The sequence below is a fragment of the Salmo salar genome, chromosome 12 (genome assembly GCF_965601325.2).
Source record: "Salmo salar chromosome 12, fSalSal1, whole genome shotgun sequence".
In the NCBI taxonomy this organism is placed as follows: Eukaryota; Metazoa; Chordata; class Actinopteri; order Salmoniformes; family Salmonidae; genus Salmo; species Salmo salar.
Window position 1 is genome coordinate 27,851,688 of NC_138302.1, and position 18,313 is coordinate 27,870,000.

At 46.2% G+C, this 18,313-nt stretch overlaps 1 protein-coding gene across 4 annotated transcripts in view; it reads left to right on the plus strand.

The window, feature by feature from the left end:
* The window catches only part of LOC106564693 (SH3 and PX domain-containing protein 2A), a 115,593-nt gene that overhangs the window by 27,627 nt on the left and 69,653 nt on the right, over positions 1-18,313 (plus strand). For all 4 annotated transcript variants that reach the window (XM_082958809.1, XM_045691190.2, XM_045691191.2 and 1 more), the window contains exons 3-5: positions 9,621-9,696; positions 12,373-12,449; positions 16,769-16,860. In XM_082958809.1, coding sequence (XP_082814935.1) covers positions 9,621-9,696; positions 12,373-12,449; positions 16,769-16,860 — 245 coding nt within the window. The remainder of the gene's footprint in view (positions 1-9,620; positions 9,697-12,372; positions 12,450-16,768; positions 16,861-18,313) is intronic.

Below are 18,313 nucleotides of genomic sequence, written 5' to 3' on the forward strand. Positions count from 1 at the left end.
TCCTCGTTTCTGTCTCTTTCCTTTCTTGTTTTGCTCTTAACGGAGAGCGAATTTTCAGCTAAGCCGAGGCCCACTCCACCTATAGGTCAAATGCATTAGCTTACGCACAGCTAGGGGCTGGAGACTTTTGAGGATGGTGGTCTTGTGAGGATTTGTATGCGTGTGTGTGTGATGTATCGCTGATGCTCATCCCAATTACCCAGACAATCTTTATATTACAGATGATCCAATTTCACCCTCTCTCCTCTCTCTCTGGCTTTCCCCCTCAATCGGATTACATCTGATGGGAATAGGCAGGAAGAGCTTTGAGGAAAGATCTTCAGTGCAGATACAAAATCCCTTTTTAGAAATATACTGACAAAAACACTACTTTTCATTAAACCTTCATTTATAAAGGTTTGCCTCAAAAGTATTTTGCAGGAGATACATGTTCAAGATAGCAGCTGGCATTCTCAATCATGTCCTATGACCAGATTCTCAACTCTGCCCCACTTTTCATTTGAAATATATTGTCTTATAATGAAATAGACCTGAAATAACCCTTTTTTTTGTGGAAAGGAGAAAAATGCAATCTCTGTCAGGAGTCTCATTTCCCCTCCATGCCCTTGGGAGTGCGGGCAGAGCGTACGGGGCACACACCAGGGGCGCTGGCATCCCTTCCTGCTGCCTCTCTCTCTGGGCTTGTGGTCTGGCCACGTGGCTCAAAGTTTGTCCTGATTCCAAGCATGGAAACTCTGAGAATGTTGGCTGAGCGCTAGGCCAATTTAGGTACCGTTAGAGGGCTGAAGGCTCTCTCTCTCCCTCTCTCTCTCTCTCTCTCTCCTCTCCTCTCTCTCTCTCTCTCTCTCTCTCTCTCTCTCTCTACCCCCCCTCTCTCTCTCTCTCTGCACTCTACTGTAAGATGGCTGGCCTATTTTTCTACCTTTAACAGAAGCAGGAAGCTGCAGTTGGTAACCTGAAGCCATGTTCTTTTTGCTTTGGTGGGGTTTGTGCCCACTGGCCACAGAAGTAGAGGTTGTTCGGAATCAAGGGTAGAGTTAGTTGTGGTCAGGAAGAGGGTGGCAGGGTTACTGGAAAACTACCGTCAAAGCTTTTAGGATTGACAGCAACATTTACTGCCGTAACTACATTGATTTCAAACCCCTTGTCTAGAGTGCCAACCTTCTCACACTAAGAAAGTGAAACGTGATACTGGTTTTGCTTCTCACAGTATTTAAGTAATGTACTATGATGGGAAGGGTTGCCTTGGTTTCATTGCAGTAGATACACACGACAACTAAGTAGTTATTCCTCGACTTAATGCGACTCCGCGGAGATGCGGAGAAACTCAAAACCATTGCAGTTCTCTGTTTTCCCCTTCTCTACTTCAGTGTTTATTAACCTTTTGTCCATTCGTTTCCTCAGTCGCTCTGTGTTTTGTGTCGTAGCTCTGGAGTGGTATAGCCTGGTGCCATTTTCAGTGTTTCTCTTGTTCTTTCATTCCATGGGCTCATGCGTTCTTGAGCACTGCGTGAAAGCAGAACAACCGCAAGACAGGGTTCACCTGTGTGTTGTAACGTACAGATCTAGACCCAAAGATCCATTGGTCTTTCCAGTCCCCACGGTTGTGTAATAAAGCCTACAGAGCGTGTTAAACACTAGCCCCAAAACTACGGCACCAAGCCTTGGGATACAGTATGCTTGAAATTCCAACCCCTGAATCCCATTCCCGTTCCAATCCATGGTATGATGATGATGGGCTTCCTAAGACTTCCATAGCCTTTCCCTGGAGTTCCAGGCCAAGGCCAGATCTGGAGTCTGGAAGCTGGAAGAGGAGACCTGGAGCTGGGAGTGATAGACGTTACCACATCCAAGCACCTGTTGCCTTGGGACTGGGGAGCTTCAAGTGGAACCTACAGGGTTACAACGTAACAACACTCCCCATTGACTTTACCAGAATATAGCCAATTTCTCCAGCAACTCGAATCCATACATCACCTCACCCCCTTCTGAAATGGGTTAATACATGTTCCATCAAGATAACTGGAGGCACCGAGCTGTGATTTGTTGAGATCGAATGCCAAGGTTCCAATTTATATATAGAGCCGCAACTGTGAATGATTGTGGTTGGAGGGAACACTAGCTCGCTATTCGCTAACCCCTGTTCCCCGGATCCAGACATCTGTCTCTAGAAACTTGATACCCCGGGCCACTAATGCGTGTCCAGACTTGATTCATGTTCTCCATTCGTTTCCTCAGTCGCTCTGTCTTTTGTGTTGAAGCACTGGAGTGGTGTAGCCTGGTCCCAGATCTGTTTGTGCTATCTTGCCTAACTCACATGGTCAATATCACAAGATAGCACAAACAGATCTGGGACCAGGCTAGTAGTAGGAGGATTAAGAAGGAATAAGGGAAGAACCTGCGTTCTGTTCTGGCAATACTAGACAGGCAAAATATCAATTACTTTTCACCCTTCCCTCCCTCCCCCGTCAGCCCCCTTTTATTTCCTGTCTTGTTTACACCAACATGTCGTGTAATTAGTGGATTAAAGTGAGTTGCTAGAGAGAGAGAGTCCAGGGCTGCATCTCACATGGCACCCTATTCCCTTTATAGTGCACCACGTTTGACCAGGGCCCAAAAGGCTCTGGTCAAAAGTAGTGCAATGTACAGCATAGGGAGTAGTGTACCATTTGGGCTGCAGCCCAGGAAATAAATTAATTTGATTCCGCCTCCGCCCACCATTACAAGCTACAAAGACTCACTATGTTGACATTACACCTAGTAAATCTGACTGCTGCTGATTGTTTAGGGTTCGTTTGATTCTCAGTGGAACCATGTGATTATTATCGTGGAAATGGTGGGATCATGAGTTTGTTTCATAAGTGGGGAGCTGCTAAGTGTGTGTGTGTGTGTGTGTGCGTGTGTCTTTGTGTGCTTGTGCGTCTATCTGTGTGTGACTGTGTGTTCTGTCACTGAGCTCTGTCATCTGTGTGGTTCAACCAGGGGTAGCTCCTGTTGAGTCACTCTTCACAGGTCACATGACCGTCAACAGGAAGTGATGCGTGTCGATGCGCTCTCTCTCTCTCTCTCTCTCTCTCTCTCTCTCTCTCTCTCTCTCTCTCTCTCTCTCTCTCTCTCTCTCTCTCTCTCTCTCTCTCTCTCTCTCTCTCTCTCTGATTCAATTCAAAGGGGCTTTTTGGCATGGGAAACATATGTTTACATTGCCAAAGCAAGTGAATAAACAATAATCAAAAGTTAGAAGAAACAGATTTAACAACATCAACAAAAAACCATTAGAAATGAACAGTAAACATTGCACTCAAAAAGGTTTAAAACAGATATATATAAAAAAATATATTATATTATAAAATATATTATATCAGTTATGTAGTGTTTTACTGTACATAGCTCATCTCTCTCCTCTCTCTCTCCTGTCTCTCTTTCGCTCTCCTCTCTCTCTTTCTCTCCCTGTCTCTACTCTCTCTCTTCTCTCTCTCTCTCCCTCTTTCTCCTCTCTCCCTCTCTCCCTCTCTCCCTCTCCTTCTCTCTCTCCTCTCTCTCTCTGTCTCTCTTCTCTCTTTCTCTCCCTCTCTCTCCTCTCTCCTCTCTCCCTCTCTTTCTCTCTGTCTCTTTCTCTCTCTCTCTTTCTCTCTCTCTCTTTCTCTCCCTCTCTTTCACTCTCTTTCGCTCCCTCTCTCTCTCTCTCTCTTTCTCTCTCTCTCTCCCTCTCTTTCACTCTCTTTCGCTCCCTCTCTCTCTCTCTCTCTTTCTCTCTCTCTCTCTCTCTCTTTCTCTCCCTCTTTTTCTCTCTCTCCTCTCTCTCCCTCTTTTTCTCTCTCTCCTCTCTCTCTCTCTCTCGATCAAACTCTCTCTCTCTCCAATACACAGCGGACTCTTTAACTTAAATCCCAACTCATTCCCACAACTCCATATATGGCGTGCCTATTATAAGCCACTGTGCATGATATGAAGAGGGGCCTGCTGCAGCTGTGGGCCGTAGCCTACAATGTTATCCATATTCAAAGCACATTTCCAATACCAACGCCTTGTTACACTGCACCTACGATTTCGCAAGCAGTGTCGGGTTCACCTGCTAGTCGGAACTGTTGGAGCTAGGGTTCTAAATATCTTTATGCGACCAATAACATTTGATTTGATTTGACTAGGGAACTCAGAAATGTACGTCTTGCTAACTGGTTGTAGTTATAGATGTTCAACCAGTTAGCAAGTCGGACATTTCGGAGTTTACGTTTTTTTCCCCCGACTAGCATGTGAATGCAGCAATAATGATAAGTCCTCATAGCAGAGTTGGTGTAGGGATAGAATTCGTAGAGATACTCACTGACAATAGAGGAAAAGAAACATGTTCTGTGTGTCTCTTTTTTCCCCGACCCAACTCCTCTAATAGTGGTCCAGAGCCTCACAGTCTTATCCAATCAGAACGCTTCAGAACACTCACACTCATTCTCTCTAGGCTGGTTACCAAGGAGACAGAGTCAGGTCTGAGAAGTAGTAGCTACAGCCATAGTCCCAGTCGGTATTAGATAGAACGTTGCGGCCCTGCTCGCCTGTGGGGGAAACAACCTGTGGTTACCTAGGTTACCCCGTTGGCTCACAGCAAAAACTTGACCATTTTAAGATGCAATTTTTCTTGTTGTCTGCTTGTTTTATTCAATTACAAAACTACATTTTAGAAAAGTACAAGATGTCTAAAGATTACTTTTCAACATTGCCTGCTCCCGAGCGTTATCACTACTTAGAGAATCATAAGATTGTAGGGCTTCCCTCTCGCCCCATTTCATGACGGTGCTAGCAGCCTCGTGAGTGAGTGCTAGCTAATTAACCAAGACCAACAACACAAATAAATAGACTATACAGCTACAAGTAATGAGTAATGAGTTACAAACTGACTACACCAAGCAAGTTAAATGTCTTACCTGTGATGAAATGTTTTTCCAGACATAGGTACGTGTAGCCTACTTGGACACGAGGACCCCACATTTCCCACTCTCCAACGCCAATTAGCCTGAAGCCACAGCACAGGGCTTTTCTAGCAGGCACTATTTCCCTACAAGAGGGGGTATTGCGAACCGTAGGTTGGGATTTTTTTCCTGGTTACATTAAACAACACAGCAGCTTTTCTGCATGTTTTGTTATTTCTGTATAGCAAAACAATCTACAACAAAGTTGCCTCTTATACAATGGGGGTAGATTGTTGGGCGTTGCCGAGGAGAATTTCTTATTATTACATAAATACCGACTGGGACTATTGTTCTGAATGAGGCTGCGTTTTCGTATTATTTTTTATTCTCCACTCCATATCGTCCTGGGATTTTTATTCCCACCTGTTTTGGTGGTGCCAGAAATAGCACCCTCGCACCTGTTCAGAGAGACAACATTGTTCTGTGGTCCCACATTTCCCGATGGGATCAGGATGGGGAAAATGCGTCTCCGAGAGCCAGGAGTCTGTCCAGGGAGACAAGAAGAGATGGGGAGAGGAAAGGGAGAGTTCTGGGTATTTTAGGGTGAGGGAAGAGGAACGGCAATTGGCAGCAATTTTTTTAAACATTTACAAGTTTTGAACTTGGTCCAACGAGGCCAAATAGGATCATTTGGATCGAACCACTAATAAACAGAGGGGAGATAGCTAACTTGATTCAGTATGTTGATTGAGGAAATTAAGCAACTCAGTTAACTCTTTGTTCAATTGAAGCAGACAACAGCTGGATTATGTTCTGTATGGTCTCAGCAAGTGTTTCGGCTGTCGAAAGGAGGGGACCAAAGCGCAGCGTGGTGAGTGTTCATAATAATTATTTAATAATAGGAAACACTTTAACAACAGAAACAAAACGAAAGCCAACAGTTCTGTCAGGTCACATAACAAAACAGAAAACAACTACCCACAAAAACCAGGTGGGAAAAGGCTGCCTAAGTATGGCTCCCATTCAGAGACAACGATAGACAGCTGCCTCTGAATGGAAACCATACCCGGCCAAAACATAGAAATAAAATACATAGAATGCCCACCCAATATCACACCCTGACCTAACTAAACAGAGAAAAACGTCTCTCTCAGGTCAGGGCGTGACAGTACCCCCCCCAAAGGTGCGGACTCCCGGCCGCAAACCTGAACCTATAGGGGAGTGTCCGGGTGGACATCTATACTTAGCGGCGGCTCTGGTTCGGGCGTAGCCCCCACACTGCTCGCTGATCCACCCGCTTCTGTGTCGCCGGAGGAACCAGACCGTGGATCATCGCCGGAGGCTCTGAAACGCCGACCGCCGCTGAAGACTCGGGGCTGTAGACTGCCGCTGAAGACTCGGGGCTGCAGACCATCGCTGAAGACTCCGGGCTGCAGACCGTCGCTGAAGACTCCGGACTGAGGAGCGTTGCTGGAGGCTCTGGACTGGGGAGCGTCGCTGGAGGCTCCGGACTGGGGAGCATCGCTGGAGGCTCCGGACTGGGGAGCATCGCTGGAGGCGCCGGACTGGGGAGCGTCGCTGGAGGCTCTGAACTGGGGAGCGTCGCTGGAGGCTCCGGACTGGAGAGCGTCGCTGTAGGTTCCGGACTGGGGAGCGTCGCTGCAGGCTCCGTGCCATGGATCATCACTACGGGTTCCGCGCCATGGATCATCACTGGAGGCTCTGTGCCATGGATCATCACTGGAGGCTTCGTGCCATGGATTATCTCTACAGGCTCCGGGCCATGGATCATCCCTACAGGCTCCTTGCCATGGATTATCCCTACAGGCTCCGGGCCATGGATTATCACTGGAGGCTTCGTGCCATGGATCATCCCTACAGGCTCCGGGCCATGGATCATCACTGGAGGCTTCGTGCCATGGATCATCCCTACAGGCTCCGGGCCATGGATCATCACTGGAGGCTTCGTGCCATGGATTACCACTGGAGGCTTCGGACCATTGATCATCACTGGAGGCTTCCTACGTGGAGCTGGAAGCGGTCTCACCGGACTGGGGAGATGCACAGGAGCCTGGGTGCACAGAGGAGGCACACTCCTTCCTGGCTGCGTGCCAACTCTAGTACGGCAACGGTGAGGAGCTTGCACCGAGCGCACCGGGCTGTGAGTGCGCACTGGCGACACAGTGCGCATCACCGCATGACACGGTGTTTGCACGGTCACTCGGTCTCCACGGTAAGCACGGGGAGTTGGCTCACTTTTTTTTGCGGACGGCGATACTCCCCAGGCCTTGTCCAGGGTCCTGCCCCATCCAGGATTTCCTCCCAGGTCCAGTCAATCGGCCCATGCTGCTTGGTCCTTTGGTGGTGGGTAGTTCTGTCACGGCTGTCGAAAGGAGGGGACCAAAGCGCAGCGTGGTGAGTGTTCATGATAATTATTTAATAATACGAAACACTTTAACAACAGAAACAAAACGAAAGCCAACAGTTCTGTCAGGTCACATAACAAAACAGAAAACAACTACCCACAAAAACCAGGTGGGAAAAGGCTGCCTAAGTATGGCTCCCATTCAGAGACAACGATAGACAGCTGCCTCTGATTGGAAACCATACCCGGCCAAAACATAGAAATAAAATACATAGAATGCCCACCCCATATCACACCCTGACCTAACTAAACAGAGAAAAACGGCTCTCTCAGGTCAGGGCGTGACAGCAAGGGTTTTTAGTGATTCTAGCCCTCAATTTATAACACCTACACAGCAGAACAGGAACTTCACAGTAAACTGTCAAAGTACCTCTTACATTCCTTCATCCTCCCTACCTCATTAGGTTTTGTTTACACACTTTTACTGCGAGACAGTAACTCCTAGTTATAAGATACTCATTCCCATTGCTACCTATTAGCTACTGCTACCTACTTCTCCTTCGCAGCTACATTTTGGTCAGAAAAAGTTTAAGCTGGTCTTAGTTGTTTGGCTCAAGCATTCAAACCACCAACATTGCTTTCAGTTCAGAGTGGACCACCACTCAGCAGTTTACCCACTGGAAGACCAACCCCTCCTCTGGGACAAGGCATATAGAGTTTTTCCCTGTGAGAGCAAAACAAGACTGAATTGTGCTGCGATCCCAGTCAGGGAAGACAAAGCATACAAATAGAATACCGCCAGCCCAACCCATCACAGACCCATTGATGTGAATGGGAATTTCTGTTCTAGTAATTCTATTTCTATGAGAAAGAGAAACCCAGCGGAGTTTAGTTTCTGGGAAGAACCCAGTCAACATGGGGCTGTGTGTAGACGTATGCTGACCCAGACACAGAGAGAGAACTGGGTTTGGACCAGTCCCTCGTCCCCGTACTGCTAGATTGTTTATTCACCTGGTTCCTCTGGGTCTTTACCCTGCCCTGATGCACACCAGATTCATGGTGTGTGGTCTCTCTCTTTCTCTCTCTGTTTTTCTGTGTCTCTTTCTCTGTCACACACACCCACATACATAAGCAGGAACACGTGCAGGAACACACGCAGGAGCACACACAGGAACGCACACGCACACACACACACACACACACACACACACACACACACACACACACAATAAATACTTTATTTGAATCCACCAATCAAATTTACATTAAAAAAGGTTCCAAATATTTCAAAGGTTCCTGTATGCATGGCACTCAAAGGTACGGACAGCACCTCCTTCTCCAAACAGCTAGGCTTCCCAGGACAGCTGAAACAGAGCCGTATCCAGCCTACTGCTTTGCCCTAGTTTTTGTCAGGCCCGCAATCTGGAGGCCACACACTGCAAGGCTGTGTACGTGGCAGAGGCTGCCAAATATAAGCGCCACCAGCTTGCACCTCCACCCGAGGCTGTCCAAGCGTGCCGCAAGGGGCTGGTATTTAAGCAGCTTGTCGGCAAAGGCCTGTTCCGTGTAGCCGTCAAATGAGCAGCCCACTTCCAAACACACACACACACTCACAGTCACGCACACACACACACACACACACACACACACACACACACACACACACACACACACACACACACACACACACACACACACACACACACACACTTTTCCCCTATCTTTTTCTCTCTATCTATTCTCTCTCTTCTCTTCTTACAGTATATATATGCTGCAGACAGTATAGGCTTCTTCACCCACAGCCCCATTTACTTTTCCTAATCCCCCCTTTTGCATGATTTATTTAGGGGTTGAAATTGGATAAACACAATATGGCCGACACTGCCAGGCATCTCTGACCTCTGGAGTTTGTGTGGGTGTGTGGAAAAACTCCCCCGGTGTGTGTGTGGGCGCGTGTGCGTGCGTGTGTGTGTGTTTGCGTGCAGGTCCCTCTAACCCCGGTGTCAGCACTTCTCCTCCCTTAGTACCACGATGGCTTTATGAATAAATCGACTCACATTAACTCCTCTCCACCACAAGCAGCAGAACACCGTGCAGCGTTTGTCCTTGTCCAACTGGGAATTGAAAATGTGTCCGAGCTTTGATATGATATAATCCCTGATGCTGTGATCGGAGTGGCGGGGAATTTTAAATACTGAGCCCAGCTGTTTCTTTCAATGAAATTCAATGAAATGAAACACTATTCAATTCCTCAGTGAGCTGCATTGAGGTGAACTACATTTGTAAATGTTTGCCAAATATTTCTCTCGCTCTTAAATTAATACAAAAATGTCTCTGTGTGTTGCTCTTTACAGATGCAGATTCTTGACAAGTTCCCAATCGAGGGAGGGCAGAAAGATCCCAAAAAGAGAATCATCCCATTTCTCCCAGGTCAGTCTCCATCATTTCTCCCAGGTCAGTCTCCATCATTTCTCCCAGGTCAGTCTCCATCATTTCTCCCAGGTCAGTCTCCATCATTTTTCTGTCCCTCTCTCCTTTCCTTTCCTTTTTTTTCTCCACACGTATAAAGTCTTTCACACTCCGATAAGCAAAGCCTCTGTCAACCCCATTGCCCTTAATATCGAACCCGGCCAACACTCTAATCGATCCCTTGCCATATATGGCCATAAGATCTAATGACACGACACTAACCATAGGGACTTATTGGGGTTTATAAGGAAGTACAGTCTGAGTTGAGGCAGACAGACACCACCATGACAGTCAAGTCACCGATAGCGCTGACTCGGCAGGAAGTTACACCGCATCAGTATCATGCTCGTATCGACGCCCCTCCTAGTGTCGCTCATACATTATTCATCAGTCTGTCTATCCAGTTCACTGTCTCTCCGAGGTGCAGCAGCAGGCAGGTGCTGACAGTGTGTGTTTGTCTGATGTGTGGGAGTGAGACACACAATGGAAAAAGAGATTGAGGAAGAGATGGTAGAACAGAGAGAGAGACAACACTCCTGGTGTGCGAGTGAGAGGCTTCTGTCTGTTTACTGTTTATGTTGGTTAGGCTCTGTTAGAGCCTGATGGAGACCACATGCTCTCAGCCCTCTCCCTACCCATGCCTGGCTACCCAGACTCATTGCTCTGGCCAAACGCCACACCCCGAACGTTTGTTTCTTCTCCGCATTGAGTCTGATCTTGACTCCCTCCACGACCATTCTAGAACCCGAACACATTCGGACCGTCTGATTGGTCCTGTGGCAACCCAGGGGAGTCAGAGGTGAAACTCACAATAAAATAAGACAGAGAGAGACCGTTTTGCGGTGCTCAAACAAAAGTTGTTCTTTAATAAAGGTTGGGGGGAACGGAGAGGAGTGAAATACAACTGAAAGGCCTCTCCGGTAATGGGTGGGTCACTCTGTGTCCGGCAGGGCGGCTCCTCGGCCTGTGTTAATGAACAAAAGAGAGAGAACGATGAGTCCGGGGTTTCAATACATGCTCTCAACTTGCGCTGGGTGTCCTGCTGCCCAGGAATGGGTCCTCTACCTTTGGGGCCAAAGAAAAAGAAGAGAGTCAAACATCACCTAGTATCTTCTTAGGCGTCTGATCGAGGTGCTTCTCATTCTCACTCCAGTTCTTCTGAGGACTAGGCGTACCCTCTGCCTGTCTGCCCAAGCCCCGACTGACTGCACCTCTACTTATACCCATTTGGAGTAACAAGGGACAGGTGGGACCAATTCCAGGTGTCAATTGGTTGAAGCACCTGGACTGGGTAATATTGGTGTTGATTCACCAGCCCCAGTTGGTGTCTGTAGAGCTGTCCATGGTGCTGACTCACCTTGGCCTGGCAAGCCCTCTGGAGCTGACCAAGGTCCTGCTCCTTCCTTTGTAGCTCCCTGCTGGCCCCCTTGGTTACCACAGTCCCAGAAACGGATGGGTTGGGCCCGAGCCAGAACTCATGTGGGTAAAGCGATGTTTTGAATATTGGTCATTGGTTTTGATACTCTGGCTAGAGATTATCCAGTCGCTGATGACTTTGTTTTGTACAACACGCCTCGTCACCACAACCGGCTTCTATGATGGCAGATTCAAGCTGAGGTATGTAGCCAACACAGAGCATTGGAAGAATTCAGAGTCGTCAGGCAATCCCCACCCCGCCAACCCACCTCACATTAAGCCACCTGGATGTCAACCAAAACATCCACCTCTATCTGTTTACATACCTTTTGTAACATTTATTTGGACCGGATAGTCTGATTGAGATAACATCTCTTTTGCAAGAGAGACCTGTTCAAGAGGGCAGTAGTCAGCAGCGTTGAAAAATTAGTCGCACCAAATATAATGTCTTCGTCCAGTCCAGATGTGGAAATGTGTCCATGGCAGCTTCTTTGAAATAGTCCCCATAGGATTCACTCAATTACACACAATGTTAGCAGCTGGCCTTCAAAGACTTGGGTTAGGTATTGCAAGTCAGAGTTATGGTTGAAGATTGCCTGTGGTTTACATGATGGTCTCTGATCTAAGAAACTCCAGCACTGCACTATTACCCCTCTACTATTCATCATTCAAAGTATTGCTGGCAATCAGAACCCACACAGTCTGTCCCCAGCTCTTCCTCTCATCCTCTGTGTCTTCAGTTCACAGGAAGGGTAATTTGATCACTTCCTGTGGGACTGTAGTGACCGTGGCATACCCTGGAGTAGGGGGCGTTCTGATTGGCTGGTGCCATTTTTCTTTGAAGTCACAGAGTTAGACTAGATACATAACTTCCAAGCGCTTAAATCCCATTAGATATGTTAAGAGGGCAAGTCACATTTCGAGGTCCACGTAGGACAAGACCGTTCACTATGAGAGTATGAGAGTGAGATTGTAGTGGTTCAGAAGTCTTTCATGTGTTACTGACATCTAGTGTTAGCCTGTGGCAATACACAAACACACTGAAGGGTTGTCCTCTGCTACGAGACAGGATTGTCTTTAATTTATTACGGTTTTACACTCTCTAACATCTAAAATGTGTCCCTTCCCATCTACTCTCTCTCTCTCATTTCCCTCCCTCCCTCCCTCCCTCCCTCCCTCCCTCCCTCCCTCCCTCCCTCCCTCCCTCCCTCGCTCCCTCAGGTAAAATCCTGTTCAGGCGGAGTCATGTGCGTGATGTGGCCATGAAGAGGCTACGTTTCATCGATGACTACTGCAGGGTGAGCGAGGAGGCATTACTGTCAAAACACACACACACGCTGTAAACATCCTGTCCCACTTGGGCTCCCCCCTGTCACATGTTATTGGGATTTAGAAGTCAGAGGTTAGGGGTGACGTTAAACACTGGTGTTGTAGGGTACATGTGTTGAGTGGGGGGGGGGGGGGGGGGGGGGGGTTCCAGTTTGCACCACAATAAGATGGTGTTGTCGGTTGCACATTTCTGTGCAAATACTTGATACGATACAGTCTTGTCTCTTAACTCATCTTATTGCCGAATTTTAAAAGTATACGTTTTTATTATGTTCAGGGGCAGTTACCAAGCTAGCAAACCTACAACGGCCCATCTGAGGAAATGTTTTTCAAATACTTAGCCAGTCTGAAAACACATTGTCATACTTACAGTGAGGGAAAAAAGTATTTGATCCCCTGCTGATTTTGTACGTTTGCCCACTGACAAAGAAATGATCAGTCTATAATTTTAATGGTAGGTTTATTTGAACAGTGAGAGACAGAATAACAACAACAAAAATCCAGAAAAACGCATGTCAAAAATTGTATAAATTGATTTGCATTTTATTGAGGGAAATAAGTATTTGACCCCCCTGCAAAACATGACTTAGTACTTGGTTACAAAACCCTTGTTGGCAATCACAGAGGTCAGACGTTTCTTGTAGTTGGCCACCAGGTTTGCACACATCTCAGGAGGGATTTTGTCCCACTCCTCTTTGCAGATCTTCTCCAAGTCATTAAGGTTTCTCAAACCTTCAGCCCCTCCACAGATTTTCTATGGGATTAAGGTCTGGAGACTGGCTAGGCCACTCCAGGACCTTAATGTGTTTCTTCTTGAGCCACCCCTTTGTTGCCTTGGCTGTGTGTTTTGGGTCATTGTCATGCTGGAATACCCATCCACGACCCATTTTCAATGCCCTGGCTGAGGGAAGGAGGTTCTCACCCAAGATTTGACGGTACATGGCCCCGTCCATCGTCCCTTTGATGCGTTGAAGTTGTCCTGTCCCCTTAGCAGAAAAACACCCCCAAAGCATGTTCAAATACTTTTTTCCCTTACTGTATTGGTCTCTAAGGCTTTGGTTTATTCTGGTCATGAAGTTTTAGAAAGAGATTTGACCTAGTTTTGTTTAGTTTAGAACACACAAGAACAGTGTGTCCAACAAAAGATAGACTTTAAAAAGCTACCCACTCTTTCAAAAGCCAGATAAAGGCTATGCCCTCGGTTGAGTATTTCATTTTAATGAAAGTTTTCTAAAACTCCCCCAAAACCTCCACCTTTGGTCATTCAACAGTCTGACTTTAAAAAAGCTCTTATCGTTTCCCCTTTGCTTCTCTCTCTCTCTCTCTCTCTCTCTCTCTCTCTCTCTCTCTCTCTCTCTCTCTCTCGCTCTCTCTCTCTCTCGCTCTCTCTCTCTCGCTCTCTCTCTCTCTCTCTCTCTCTCTCTCAAAAGTGAACAGGAATTTTACACTCACATTAGTTCCAAAATAATAAAGACATTTCAAATGTCATATTGTCTCTATGTACAGTACAGTGTTGTAACGATGGGAAAATAGTTAAAGAAAAAGTTTGTTCTTCACCCTTTTCTTTTGGCAACAGGTCAAAAGGTCATCTTGCTGCTGTGATTGCACAGATAGATATGGGAGTTTATCTAAATTGGATTTGTTTTCAAATTCTTTGTGGGTCTGTGTAATCTGAGGGAAATACGTGTCCCTAATATGGTCATATATTTTGCGGTTAGGAGGTTAGTAAGTGCAGCTCAGTTTACACCTCATTTTGTGGGCAGTGTGCACATAGCCTGTCTTCTCTTTTTTTACCCTTTTTTCTCCCCAATTTCATGGTATCCAACTGGTAGTTACAGTCTTGTCTCATCGCTACAACTCTCGTACGGACTCGGGAGAGGCGAAGCCCAACCAAGCCGCACTACTTCTTGACACAATGCCTGCTTAACCAGGAAGCCACCTGCACCAATGTGTCGGAGAAAACACCGTACACCTGGTGACCGTGTCAGTGTGCACTGTTCCCGGCCCGCCACAGGAGTTGCAAGGACATCCCTGCCGGCAAAACCCTCCCCTAACGCAGACAACACTGGGCCAATTGTGCGCCGCCCCATGGGTCTCCCATTCGCGGCCGGCTGCGACAGAGCCTGGACTTGAACCCAGAATCTCTAGTGGCACAGCTAGCACTGCGATGCAGTGTCTTAGACTACTGTGCGACTCGGGAGGCCCCCTAGCCTGTCTTCTCTTGAGAGCCAGGTCTGCCTACGGCAACCTTTCTCAATAGCGAGGCTTCTCTCTCTCTGCCCCGTCTCTCCCCCTCTGTCTCACTCTCTCTCTGCCCCCATCTCTCCCTCTCTCTCTCCCTCTCTCTCTACCCCCATCTCATCCTCTCTCTCTCCCTCTCACTGCCCCCCCACCCCTCTCTCTCTCTCGCTACCTCTCCCTCTCTCTCAATTACATTTCAATTTAAGTGCTTTATTGGCATGGGAAACATATTTACATTGCCAAAGCAAGTGAAATAGATAATAAACAAAAGTGAAATAAACAATAAAAAAATTAACAAAAGTTATTTCTCTCCCCCTCTCTCTCTCTCTCTCTCTCTCTGTCTGTCTCTGTCTCTCTCTCACACACTCTCTCTCACTTACTCCCTCTCTCTCTCTCTTTCTCTCTCTCTCTCACTTACTCTTTCTCTCTCTCTCCCTTTCTCTCTTTCCCGCTCTCCGTCCTCTCACTCTTTCTCCCCCCACCTCCCTCTTTCACACACCTTGGTATTGAAGGCCATGGATGTAAAAAACATGGGGGCTGGACCGTCACACACACAATAAAGCTGCTCCAGCACTCCTGAAGTAGGGAAGGTGTCCAGTTTTCTGCCTTGAAACACAGATAAAAGGGTGGACTTTATTGTCCACGGCCGCATCTTATAATCAGTGAAATCCAACATTTTGAAAGACTCTCTCTCAACTTTGATGATAAGTTTTGATAACCTCCAAATACTCATGCCCAGTGTTTATATAAATGCTCAAACACAACTTAAAGATGCAGTCAGTCATGTCAGAAGCTACCTAAAACAGCAGCACATTCCAGTAAAGCTATGTCACATTTTGAAATGAACTTTCCTTGCTTTGTTTAGTAGCACTATCATGAATCTAGGAAATACGTTTTGTGTGTCAGAGTGCAGTATTTATTTAATTTCATAGCACAAACATTTGTTAGCATGTTTCTCACACTGGCTTTAGCCACGGAGGGAGCAGGCTTGCCCCGGCAAGTGCAGGGAGGTTGCCTAGAAACAAATGCCTCGGAGGGAGTCAACGTCTGCATAGCATGACAAATTCCCATGATTTGTGAATCTGTTCGGACCGAAAAGCTAGTGCGACAGCTAAAATGGCTTTGAAAAAAAAACAAGATTTCAGCTGATAGGGAGAAGTATCTAACAAAATAACTACATTATTGCAATCATTAATCATTTGTGGACAAAATTCTTGCTTACTCAACTTTTAAAGGTTTAAAAAAGAAAATAGCTCATTATCTTTTTACTTAATATGTCTTAAAATATTTTTATGTTTGGAGATGTCAACAGATTGTTCTGCCTGTCTATCAATCATCATCTTCTGATCTGAACTTTACTGTTTATTTCCTGTTTGTTGTCACAAGACAAACAACAGAAGGATAGTGATTACACAGAAGGCCCTCTCAAAGGATTGTGAGAGGCTGGAGCCAAACCATCTGTATCACTAGCTGTCTTTTAATATAATATACACTTCCTCAATAACACATGACTAGAAAATGATCATATGAGTACGGACGGGTATTTGCTCTTATTGTGAACAATGGAATATTAATTCATTTGAAGTTGTGCACTGTCCCTGTGAAATAAATTCCATGAATATGATATGGATGTTGTTCAACATCAATCTCAAATATAGTACAATATGTCCACGATGTCTACCTTGTCATTGGTTCCTATTGATCTGTTCCTATAGTAGTGTGACTTAGCATGACCATTACAAATGGATGTCCATCCTCAGTGGAATAGGCTGACATATGATCTTCCATTGAATTGGAGCCAAACTGTGTCCCAAGGATTATACTGTTATGTATTGTAAAGGTAGAACGTAAAATGGATGTTGGAATGCATCCCCCATAGTTCATCATTCCAAGAGTTGCTTTGTGTGGTGCATCGTTGTACGGTATCTTACACCGGATGTTCACCCACTCTCTCTCTCTCTCTCTCTCTCTCTCTCCCTCCCTCCTTCCCCTATTCCTCCTCTCCCTCTCTTCCCCCCCTCTCTCACTCCCTCCCTCTCCCTCTCAGGCTCTGGTCCGTCTCCCTCCTCAGTTGTCTCAGAGTGAGGAGGTGCTGCGCTTCTTTGAGACCAAAGCTGATGACCTCAACCCCCCAGTAGAGTGAGTATCTAACACACACACACACACACACACACACACACACACACACACACACACACACACACACACACACACACACACACACACACACACACACACACACACACACACACACACACACACACACACACACTCAGTTCAGTTCAATTCAAGGGGCTTTATTGGCATGGAAAAGCAAGTGAAATGGATAAACGAAAGTAAAATACACTATAAAAAGTGAACAGTAAATATGTTATTGCGAAAAAAATTCATGTTTATCTACATTTATCAAACTATAATTCCATTTTTTGCTGAAGAACTCAGGAGCCCATGAGCGCATGATCTCTCTATCTCTCTCTCTCTCTAACTCTCTCTCTAACAATGTGTGTCCTCACCAAACTGAGTCAATATTTCGCCCTGTCTCTTTTTCAAAACTTTCCCATCCTGCTGTGCGGTGTGTTTCTCTGAGAGACTCAGAGAGGCTGAGGACTCATTGTTTACAGTGTGGGTCCTTTTGAACAGAGGAAGTGGAGGCCAGGCTTTGATGCCACCAGCAGGAGGGTAGAGGGTTCACACACTGATCCATGGACAGAGTTTGTAAGCCTTGTAGGGCGGCCATGTTCCAAACACTAAAAGGGAACTATGGGGGTGTATACTGAGAATTAGAGCTACTAATGTGCTGTCTATGTGGTAGATAGTTGGCTGTCTATGGGGGGGTTGTGTTTCTGTGTGTGTGTGTGTGCCTGATACTGTGTCGCTCAACGCCTTCCTACTTCTACACCTTTCCCATGAACTGTTGGTTGTATACCGTAATTTCCGGACTATTGAGCGCACCTGAATATAAGCCGCACCCACTGAATTTGAAAAAAAATGTTATTTTGAACATAAATAAGCTGCACATGTCTATAAGCCGCAGGTGCCTACCGGTACATTGAAACAAATTAACTTTACACAGGCTTTAACGAAACATGGCTTGTAACAAAAATAAATAGGCTTTAACGAAACACGGCTTGTAACAAAAAATAAAACATTTGCAGTAAGCTTTAGTTGTCTTTTTGCACTGAGTCAATTCCTCACGCTGCTGTTTCCAACGTCTTATCATCGACTCATTAAGACCAAGCTCCCGTGCAGTAGCTCTATTTCCTTTTCCAACAGCCAGATCAATCGCCTTCAACTTGAAAGCTGCATCATATGCATTTCTCCGTGTCTTTGCCATGATGAGGGTGACAAAATGACTACCGTAATCAGAATGATGGGAAGTTTGAGAGCGCTCGATTTAATCTAAACAGTAAACAAAAAAGTTGTTTGACCTTAACCCGTTCGGCAATTTCATTGGTCTAATGAAAGCTTCATGCCGCCAAAAAACTGAGCACGTCACAGAATGTTTTTTTTTTGGAGAGAAAAAATTTAAAAGCGGGAAAAATCCATATATTAGCCACGTCATTGTTTAAGCCGCGAGGTTCAAAGCGTGGGA